The 11,712-nt window shown below is 42.4% G+C and overlaps 1 protein-coding gene across 1 annotated transcript; it reads right to left on the bottom strand.

Annotated features, from left to right (window-relative positions):
* Positions 1 to 1,343: 1,343 nt before the first annotated feature.
* SARAF (store-operated calcium entry associated regulatory factor) lies at positions 1,344 to 11,533 on the bottom strand. Its single transcript, XM_084203790.1, has 6 exons — positions 11,405 to 11,533; positions 10,614 to 10,789; positions 8,999 to 9,389; positions 5,872 to 5,980; positions 4,236 to 4,354; positions 1,344 to 3,720 (listed from the first exon to the last, which is right to left on the bottom strand). The coding sequence occupies exons 1-6, from the start codon at positions 11,478 to 11,480 to the stop codon at positions 3,695 to 3,697; spliced, it is 897 nt and encodes a 298-aa protein (XP_084059916.1). The 5' UTR covers positions 11,481 to 11,533; the 3' UTR covers positions 1,344 to 3,694.
* Positions 11,534 to 11,712: the final 179 nt, after the last annotated feature.

The following is an 11,712-nucleotide window of genomic DNA, read 5'->3' as shown; positions in this document are numbered from 1 at the left end:
AGTAGGTACAGGAGGAGGGACCTGACAATATGTTTCAATAGACACAACAGGACACAACAGCACTGTCTGCTGGTACAGATTGCATTGCTGTGAGATTTTAATGTTTTTGTGGATTTGCTCATATGCCTTAGTTCACAGGCAGCTGGGCTATTTCTGTACCACAATCACTGGTTGATAGGGACAATATTAAGAATACAAATTTGCTTTAGTAAGGAAGAAAAAATACCTCACCATCACTTTTAATCGGTGCTGAGTGGACAACAGTCTGTGTGCAAGTGCTGCATTTTCAGCTTTTAGACAGCTGTGCAGGCAGGTAGGTATTGCTTGCTACTTTACTTCAGCAATTTCTCTGTGTAACACTTCCTAGTGCTGGAAATCATGCCACCTGGCTTTATTCCCTTTTTGGAAGTCAGTGATGTAAAGCGATGACCATGGAAGAATTTTGTTTTTCAAACAAATCACCTGCCATCTTGCCTCGGTGCTAAGTGAAACACACACACGGCACCCAGGGAAAAGAGCAAGGTGCACAGCATGAGATTCTGCAGAACTAGCCAAGATCTGACCTGGCAGCTGAGTCACAAGACAGAGCAGCACAGAGAAAGCTTATCTCTGTCCATCTATTTTTTTTTTCATCACATGCTTCATGGGAAGTCAGCTGTAAAACCAGGAGTTTAGTTTCTGTAAGGAGTTTTAGCTTTGTGTGAGGATGTAAGCATTGTCAGAGTACAAGCCGTTCTGGTCCCAGGTACCAAACAGAATTGCAACTATCTACAACAGCATTTAACAGTTTGAGCATTTACATATGCCTTACAACCATGAAGCTGCTGTGAAGATGCTGCCAGAGCGCTGCCCAGGAGCAGAAGGGAGATTAGGACCTCCCAGATCTGATGCTCAGGAAGGAAGCTCAAGGTCTCAGAAGTATGTGCTCTAAGCTGCCTTCCGCGAGTTCTTTTCACTCAGGAGCATCAGCAGCATTTGATGAAGGAAACACTGACAGCAGAATTTGCAGGCCCCTGTTTAACCCCAGTTTACAACTGCCAAGATGCGGAACTCTCTGTGTAGACCATGTCTCTGTTCAGCAGTGACACATCCTCTGTGTAAGAGGCCAATCCATCAGCTTAGGCTACCCCTGTGTTGAGTTCTGCTCTGTCCACAACCAGAACAGCAGCAGTGATCAGAAATTCTTTTGAAGGGTTCAGCTCACCACCTTGTAAAACCAGGAGCATGCTTATATAACAGAGCTTTACTGCAGACTCAGATCCCAAGCTCTGATGTACAAGAACGCCTTCAATTCCTTACAGGATTCAGTATTTTGTTACTGAAAACATAGTCAATACAACAACTATTCCCAGTATTGTTTTATTTTATTGAAACAACATACAGCTTACCCATTTTGCATCTGGGGTAAAGGATGATATTATTTACCCAGGAAGAGGATGATGAGACAGAGAACTCTGAGAAAACAAGCAATGCCATCCCTGCAGGCCTCAAGACAGTGATTTAAAGACAAAAATACTCCTTATTCACTTATTTCATTCCTTTATCAGAGGGAAGGGCAAACATATCCAAACAGATTCAGAAGCTATAGTAGATTTATATCTCAGATTTATTTTGCACATTTCATGCAGAAACTATAAATACAAATGAAAGCATTGTCTAAAACATTTCATACCATACTGTAATTTAAGAGCAAACTTCAGCTTCCAACTACCCAGTTAGAAAAAAATCCAGTTTCACTGTTGTGCAATTAGTTGGCAAAGCAAATATTGACTGTGACAAGCTTAACCTGAATTCACTTAGAAATAAGTAAGAACTCCATATTTAAAATATATTCTTCTGCTACAGTTTGTTATAAAGATAAGAGATTTACCATGGACTTCTTTTCATTAAATGCAGAGCTTTCTAGGAGGCCATGAGTAAGGTCTTTGTCATTTTTTTCAGGTTCACAGTTAATGCAGTTATTTTTCCCCAACCCTCAGGTAGCTCTGAGAAGCAAACCACCATTTCACCATCAAGTTATTCTGAATGTATCAAATGAAATTGGTAACACTTTTAGTACAAGAACTTTTTCATGAAGCACTTTTTTTGGCTGTTGACTCCATAAAGATTTCTGGGATTTGCTTGTATATTTTTTTCTTTTCTTTTTTGAATTTCTCTCTTTTGGTTGCTTAAGTCATACACTGAACTTGGGTGTTAACATACAAACTAATTCCTTCTATACTCATGAATGGACATGGCTGCTTTTCCCTGAGTTGTGCTGAAGTCACTTTCTTAGACTAACCAGACCTAATTAATCTCCTTGAGGAGATGCAACCTGTATCAGCTGAACAGTGCTTTGCTTTCTCTGTAACAGCTGGTATCAATTCCCAGACACAGTATTTTCCCAAGGCTGAAAGACAACGCTTCTCTGGCTGCTGCCAGCATACATGAGCTGTGCCCACACAAACACTTCTACATTCTGTTAGGATGGGCTCTGCAGAAGAGCTGGTGATCAAGCAGCCCATTCTTCACTCTTCCCCTCTCCCCACAATCCTGAGAAATTTCTCTGCTTTTTATCCAGCAATGCCTCTTCCAGAAGAGAATAAGTCACCCAAGAACTGTATGACACTTCACAGAGGCCCCAAAAGATCATCACAGAACAAAGCAATGCCTCTCTGCTTCCTACTCTTCGACAGCACTTTTTAAAAAAAGCACATTTGGGGAAGTTTACATGCTGTTAGATATCCAACTTCCTTTCTCAGCTTAGTATCAAGGCCTGCTGTGTCCCAGGGATTCTATCATCTTTGCATTAAGAACATTCCCTTCCCTTTTGCAATGAGCACCTTTGGTTTACTGTGCCCTGGACAGGTGATCTAGCAGAACAGACCATTCACATTATAAGTTTTCATTTCATTGCCAACATCCACCATTAAAAGGAAAATCTGTGGCCTCAATGCCACAGATCTGCAATCACCTGAGTTTAAATTACCTCAGTCTTCCAGGAAAAGATCCAGATTTCCAGGTTACTTATTTATTTATCCCAAATAACTTATAGACAAAGTTCTCCAGGTTTGCACAGTCACCTTGGATAAACTCTATAACATGGAGAATCCATGAATCTGCACATTTTTGCTCCAACAGTCACACAGCACAGATACAAACATACTAACATTAATCTCTTTATACACAGTTTTGCTCTTGTCCACTGAGGAAGAACTCCAACACATATCTGAGTGGCTGACTGCACTTACAGTAAAGTTCACACTAATTCTGCAAAGGCAAACAAAAATAGCTTCAAAGAACAGCACCCCTTTCATATCAAGTAGATGCTGGACTACCAGAAAAGAGGAAAAATATTATCAGAAATTCGGGACCAAATGAAATGAAGCCCAGAACATGAGTAGTAAGATACAAGCTTTGAAAGTATGGTAAGGCTATCATTGGGGCCTCAAGTACAGACAGATACATGGTCATTGTAACATCATTCTTCTTAACCTGGATGAGCTTTTACTGTAGGAGATGCTGATCTGAAATAGTGGATGATCCAGCACCTGTCATACCCTAAATAGCAGTGAGAGTCCACACAGAAAGTGAGGAATTCTTTGCCTAGTCCTTCATACCTCATATCCATTTCTGAAGTATACTACTATTAAAAGAAGTACAAGTGCACAACAAGATTTAGTTCAATCACTCTGATGTAATAATGTAAAAGTTTTCATCTTCGCTTTGTGCCCCCAAAGCCTGCAAAATAAAAAAAAAAAAGAAGTTAGCTCCACCATGGTCTTTCCTTTGAACTCTCTAGTTCTAAAAAGCCTAAAGGTGGCAAGGGAGATGAGGTAAACATATCCACATGAAGGAGAACAGCAAGCAACTGTGGGCTGACTGGCTTGGAAACTATTCTGCTCTCGCAGATTAGACAACCTGCATTCTACAGAGAACATGTCTGTGCATGTTTGCTAGAGAAGAGTACACGCAGTGCTCATCAGAAGGGAAAGCCTTAAACTAATGCACCTTGCCAGTGAAGACAAGCCCGATGCTGATGGTGCCATGCCCACCACAGGCCTGTGGGGAATTTCATGCCCCACAATGCTGACCTACTTCTATAGGGAATGGAAGGATGGGACATTGTTACATGCCACCTACACCAACCAGTAAAATAAAACAAGGATGCTCGCTGAACTGCAACTAACATCTGCATGTTTTTCATAGGTCAGAGTCTCTTGAGCTTCAGGAAATTAAAAGGTGCTTTGCCTTACCAGAAGCAGTTCTTGTTCCTGAACTGCTGCCTTCTGTGGAATTCCTTGAGTGCCCATACATAGGAGGTACAGCTGTGGGATCTGTCCACATACTGTGATATGGGGAACGCGGCTGTGCTCTGGCATGAAACAGAGTAGAAGGAAGGCTTCATTAGTGGCCTTCAGAAAAATTAAGAGACCATTCCAAACAAGAGAACTGCACCTCCAAGGGAAAACTGTAAACAGTTATTTCAAAGCTGGAAATACTCCTATTTAATGTATTTAACATATTGAGAGCAAGGACATCCAGTGCTGTGATATCATAATCTGTAGACTTTCAAAAGGAAATTAAGTTTTATTCTTCAGAAAAAGGAATTCTAACAATTGCAAATGAGGAAAGTTTTCTTTCTGAAATTTTGACTTTAAATTCCATCAGACAAGAAAGAAGTTTGAAATCTGAAGTTTTAAATGCATTTTGGCATAACCTACATCCCAGCCATGCTTGGCGAGAGAAAAAATATCCTTTTGTTAACTCTTTTGAAAAGGTCATATCAGTAACACTAACATATCATGGTCTTTGACTCACTCACTTAAAATTACTCGCTTCCATGGATATGGAATTTCCTGCTGTTGAAATTTGCAAACAGCTCTCTCACACTTCCTGGCACCAGCATTTTGCAGCACATTAATTCCAAAAGCGTAAGAAACCAAATTAAATAATAGTGGACCAAAGACTGTTTTAAACAAAAAGAAGCCCAAGTTAGGAAGCTTGTTTATGTATTTCAACGTACTCAGTTAGACCTCTAATCTTGAGCAATCATTTGTGCCTACTGAAATGGGGATGTGTACAGAAATCAGGGAACTAACCTGTATGTAGATGCTACATGAATAGAATACATGACAAGAGTCATGTATTTAAGCCTTAAGAAATACTGGGTGGGCCAATAAAACCTTTAACACATTATACCTTAGAAAAATTCTTAGCAGAATTAATATAAGGCTTCTGTTACTAAAAATAGCCCACAACTTTACAATACAGATGCTTAGCCCACTCCTGTCCATATATCTTACTCTCTAATCTGCTACATTTCTACAGGAATAGACTTGATACATAAGCAAGTCATTTGATAAATAGAGAAAACTGCTTAGGATCTGAAGATTCCCTGCAGGAATCTCATATTTTCTCCAGTGAAGCCTAAAATGGCAGCAACTGCTCTCTTTAAACTGTTAATCTAAAAATGATGCATTCTAAATGTCTAAAAGCCTATACCAAATATGGTCATCCAGACTTATTTTAGGAACGATGACACTGATACAAGAGATCCATATACAGATGATTATATGCTTAATATGACTATGTGTGTTTTAAGGCATTCTGCAGATAAATTGTTTAAATGCTCAATTTAAATGTGCAGGCCATCATGTCAGGTCAGAGAAAGCAGAATGAAGTACCTCAGTCTTTCCAATTCTGCCTCAGAAACATGTTTGAAATGTCTCTGGTCCTGGAGCTACAAACAGCTGCTCAAAATTCTTCTAGTGGTAGGATTTTATAATTTGAATGACACAGGTCTGAAATCTTAAAAGCAATGTCAATATAGTACATGGCATACCCCCTGAAAGCTTAAATGATTAAAATCTGATAGAATGCATATTTTACCTGTAACTGCCTGCCAAGTAGCCTAGCAAGCCTCCTGCTCCTAATCCAGTCCAAAATCCTGGTCCTGAACTGGTTCCATGATGGGAATGAGTTCCAAAGCCGTTGTCATCTTAAACAAAATGAAAATAGAAAGCATAAGTTAGTAACAGACTAATCCTCAGTCCAGCTGTTGCAACAAAATTCTCTCCTGTTAAAGATAATGGAAAATTAGACAACAAACTGCTACTGATCTCAGCAGATTTTCGATCAAGCTTAACTTGAAAGGCCTCACATTTCAGAAAGCAAGAAACTCCACATAAAACAACACTACTATAAAGAGTTTTATGTTAAAAATCTGCTTCCACTTCATTTCACAACCCTGACAATTGCAAAACATGGAAAAGAGTCCCTGCCTGCTGATCTATAAACAGACAAGTTAGATTAAAAATAGAAAAGGAAACTAAGAAAAAATAATCTGCTGAAGGTCACCGAGCAGGCCAGAAGCAGATGCAGGAACACAAATCAAGTAGGTAACACTGCAGAGTGAGCAAACCACAAAGACACAGAGCTCCTAATCTCACTGAGCACAGCTGCACAGTTTGAGTCACAGTGGCTCAGTGTAACGCTGACATTACTGGTATTGTTCCTGGTAATCCTAGTCTGGCACTTGTTATCAAAAGCCAAGCTAACTGCAACCACATTGCAAAGTTTTCATTATGCATGAGTCGCCAAGCTTGACAAATACCTTGATGAAACTGCAAGCATATCAAGTAGGTTGTGGGGGAAGGAGAGTCACAAATTTTCTGACATGTGACCTGCACAAAACATGAGGTTCTGAGCTAGAATGAATGTTTTCCGTTTAGAAAGAAAAAGAGAAAATACAAACCCAAGTTAGAATAATTTTCTGGTCTAGCAAAAATCACGGATGCAAGAATAAGCTCAATCATGGGTTTAACACGTAAGGAAGTATAAAAAAACCTTATAGATAACATTAGGGTCTCCCTAAAACATGCCCACCTGAACAAGTGGACCAGAGATGATGTAGGTAAAAATCAGAGGGCCTGGTTTGTCTTCAAACTGATATGGGTTGTTTGAAGTCATAGAAGATAAAACAATAATTAAATAATCAGTTTCAGTCTAGACTGGATTTGATACTGAATTTCATTTTGAATGTGTGGGGAGAAATATAAACTCTTATTGGGATGATATACCATTAAATTATGCTGATTTGGAACAATAACAAAAAAATGACTTCATTTGCTGTAAAAACGGTGTTAATCAGAGATGAACCAACTCATTTGTTCAAAAGCACCATGATTGACTCAGAAAACTGAGCCATTTTTTTGGAAATATCTAGAGTAAACATTAAGAATCATGTCAAGCAACAAACTGAGAGAAAGAAGAATTTAATTAAGATAGTCTAGCTGAACAAGTTCCACAGGACACATTCTGCATGTTAAGTGGATTTAAAATGAGGAAAATTAAATATTAACAGCAATATGTGAACAACATTGCTTTTCGTTACTGTCCAGGTTTCCAAAGACTAGTACATTCCTGGAGCACATGGACATACACATTCAGATATGTGCTTTTGCTCTGCTCCCACAATGTAAGGCAGACACTGAATTCATGAAGTAGCCTAACACTTAGTATTTTTAATCTGGCTCCACATTTCAGTTTTCCTCCTTACTTTGCCTGAAATCCAAAGACAAATCATTGACACGCCTTATTAAAAACATGGCTTATGGCTCCCAATGTGTATTCTAAGTATCTCAGTTTTCAGCAATCCTCATGAAAACATTCTCAAGGCCCTGCCCTTGCTAGATTTGTGACTCCTGCAAAGAAAAATGCATTGGGGCAATTAACTGACATGGAACTGAAGAGAAAAAAAATGAAAATAACCCTTCATTGTTTTGCCCGTGCCCAGTGTGACAGAGCTGTGTGTCATGGCCAGGGCTCCTGCTGACCACCACAGTACAGCCAGTGCCATGCCCACACATGGCCACTGATTGCCCACACAGCACAGTCAGTCTGATGTAACCACATGCAAACCAATTTGCAAAGCCAACAGAAGCAGATTCCTTTTAATTTTCTGGTGCAGGTACAGCTGAAAGTTTCTGCTGTGCACGCCCTGCACAAGTGTCTCCAAAAGAATTACACTGCACCCTCTGTTGGCCAAGCTGTTTGAACAAAACTCGGAGAAAGCATTCATAAGCATTATTAAAATATAAACTTTGAACTAATAAACCTAATCCTTGCTACATATTTTCTTGCCAAAACCCCTTCTCTATTAACAGAGAGAGAAAGAGAGAAAGAGAGAAAGAGAGAAAGAGAGAAAGAGAGAAAGAGAGAAAGAGAGAAAGAGAGAAAGAGAGAAAGAGAGAAAGAGAGAAAGAGAGAAAGAGAGAAAGAGAGAAAGAGAGAAAGAGAGAAAGAGAGAAAGAGAGAAATGTTCATTTCCCTGAGACACTATGATGGCCTAAGGAAGACCACTTATTCTGTGACAGAAGACACCAGTTTTCTGGGAAAGGAAAAAATTGCCTCTTTTCTCAGCAGCAGCCTTGTCACTGCTTTTGTAATTTCCAACTTCAGATGAAAGGCCCCACATGAGATTCAGATGCTATACCCTCTAACGACAGTTCACAGACACTGTTCTCTTTCAGCTGCTGGGACTACACTGAAGCCCTGTTAAACAGAGGACTGGTACATGATACTCAACCCCATCAACTGCTTTGTCAATGAAATCAGGGCTGAAAGGCTGCTCCATAAAGTTTCTGAGTGCTCCTTTGCCACGGCTTTGTTTCTGGCTGTGTAAGAACATTCTGTTTTCCAGATTACCTATGACAATTATTCTCCCTGTCACAATGCTGCTGTTTCACAGGTGATGAAAAGAATGCTTGCAGAGCATGGGGAGGTAGCTTTTCAAAAGTTCAGAGGACAGCCTGCCCTGAAAGCCTGTGGAAAGCCAAGCCCTTATTTCCTCTTTTGAACAAAGAGCAGAATACAAAGCTGGCTGTAGGCTCTGCAGCCAATTCCACAGTTGCCTGCAAATGCTGTGGTTTTAACTCTATCCCACCTTCCCTTACCACAGATAAAACAGGACAATCCTGCTTCTCTTTTGAATACTGCAAATGGCTCAGAGCCCTACCTGTGAAGGTGGACTTAAAACCAGGAGGAGGAGGTGCCTGCTGACTCTGCCAGAAGGGCTGAGAGAAGCCATCACTGCCCCCAGAACTCTGCTGAGACTGCTGGTTGCTGAGGAAGAACTTGTAAACTCCAAAAGCAAGAACGAGAAGAACAATCACAACAATTGCTCCAGAACCAGAGTCAGAATAATCTTTCCTTGACTGGTAATAGCTAGAGCCAAAGCTTCCAGAGTTCTTCACTTTCCTTTCACCTTCTGCAGTCAGCTCTAGCTTGAACAGCAAACTACAGGAGCCTCTTAGTATGTAAGGATCATCTGGGTAATCATAGCCTTCACAGCTCACTTCCAATTGTCCAAAACGGTAGGCATTTTCCAGGTCTGCTTTGCACTGCCACTGAAAAATTAAACACAACACAAAGTAAAACATACTGCCCCAAAGATTAAAACACCTGTCTGCTTCCCCACATACGCCCTGAAATAGAGCTGTAATTGCTAACATCACCTAATCGTCATAATGAATTGCTAAATCGTCTATGGGCCATAGGCAAGAAATCTCCACGTGCTCTTATTTTCAAAAGGAGTAGGAGTTTTATGTTTAAATGAATTTTAAATCCTAAAACTTAAAAGAGATCTTATCTTTCAGAACACTGAAGAATTGCAACTCTGGAAGATTTAGTTTTTTCTTCACTGATTAAGTTTTTCAGATATCCCTTCCTGAGATACAGCAATACTTCTAAAAAATGTGCTGCATCCTGTGAAACAGCTACATAATAAATTTGCCTGTCCTGTGCAAACTCATAAAAACATAACACGCGAGCCTGAGATCCAGTGCACGTTGTGTCCATTTGTGCCTGTGCAGAAATCAAAAGAAACTGGGACAGACATCATTAGGCATCCATATGCAACACTTAACAATTATGTTGGGGATTCTCTGGTTGAACACAGGTGGATCCTCAGGCTCACAATCCCTTGAGGTACCCAAACAAAGGGATCTCTAATGGCACGTGACACGTATTTTGGAGAGGAAATAAGAAAGTAGTTGTCTCTAAATTAGTAATTCAGTACAGCAGTACCAACTGTCAGTTTTGATTGTTCTTTCACAATACTGTATCAGTTTTAGCAAACACTTTCAGCCTTGATTCCTGGTTATCTATTGACAGCAGCCTCGGTAACAGCTGAAAGTCAAGACTAATTACGGACTAGCACTCACATCCTAAGGTGCAAGTAAAAGGCAGACCTGAAGTGAAGCAAATATTAAGAAGCCCTTTCCATGCTAATAAAAAATGGAAATTCGCACAGCAATAATAATTCAAAAGCGTCCTCTGGGGTTTGCAAGAGTTTAATTTTATAAACTCGAGCACCATTTTGTTTAAAACCAACAAGGGTTTGCTATGCTGTACTTTTACATTAGCTCCTTCAAAGATATATCAAACATGTAAATACAGTAGTTCTGGAAAATCTGAAGCTGAAAGTGTTTAGGTTAAGTTTTTAGGGCAAGAATTCATCTACAAAAAGCACCTGAACTGACAACCTAGCTCACTACACCTCGTTCCTTCAGAACTTCCCAGCTTGGGGGAAAGTGATTTTATAAACAGTTTAACAAGTTTTAAACAGCTACCTGTACATCGTAGCCATCCCATCCTTTGTTGTAGCACTGCACAACCTCAGGGACACGGGAACAACCCGCAGAGCCTCCTGTGCACTGCAGCTGAGGGACCGGAGCTGTCCGCCTGGATGTTGTGTATTGCCCTCTGTGGAGAGTGAGCGCCTGAACATCCCGCAGCAGAACCTTCCCTGTAACAGGACGCACAAAGAATCACAGAGTCCATTAGGCAGGGAAAGACCTCTGCCATCACCGAGTCCAACCTCGATAAAAGAACTCTATCGTGTCAACCAGATCCCGGCACAGAGCGCCACGTCCAGTTTTTCCCTAAACACCTCCAGGGACGGTGACTCCACCACCATCCTGGGCAGTCCATTTCAACGTTTGATCACCCATCCTGTGAAAAACTTCTTCCTATTGCTAGTCAGCGCTCGTGCAGGTGCACTCCTCCTGGCTGTGAGGGCCTGCTCTCAGGAAAAGGCTGCCGATGGAGGCCGCAGGAAGCAGTAAGCCTGCACCTTTACGAGACGAAGCTCTAGGAAGCACCAGACGCCCAGAAGGAAACATGGCAGAGTTCCCCATTTCCCCCCGAGGCGGCTCCGGGCTGACCGCGGTGCGGGATCACTGCTCCCGCACAAGCCGGTTTAGAGGGAGCCCAAACCCCACAAGCCCTTCCTCGCCCGTGCCGGCCGCCGCTAAACCGGCAGCACCGCGGAGAGCCGGGCCGCGAGGAGCCGCCAACGGCCGGGAGAGGCGGCAGGGGCGGCTGAGGCCGTGCTGAGCCCCCCGATCCCCGCGGGTCTCACCCGATCGGTCCCAGCCCAGCGCGGGTCCCGCGGCGGCGCAGAGCAGGAGGAGCAGGAGCGGAGCGAGCCCCGCCATGGCGGCACCGGCAGCTGTCACCGTCAGCCCCGGGGGCGGTGCCCGCGCCGGAACGCGCGGGGCCCGGGGAGAAGCCCCGCCCCCACCGCGCCGTGGGGCCAATGGGCGGCCAGGGCGTGGCGCTCCCCGCGCTCCGTGAGGGGGCGGGGCTGCCGCCGCGGGACCTGCGGGCGCGCCACGTATGAGCGTCCACGGGGCCGGCCCGCGAGGGGCGGAGCCGTGCCCTGCCCCT

The sequence above is a fragment of the Fringilla coelebs genome (genome assembly GCF_963513975.1).
Source record: "Fringilla coelebs genome assembly, chromosome: 4".
NCBI lineage: Eukaryota > Metazoa > Chordata > Aves > Passeriformes > Fringillidae > Fringilla > Fringilla coelebs.
The sequence above is the reverse complement of the archived record's forward strand: the minus strand, read 5'-3'. Positions and strand labels throughout refer to the sequence as shown.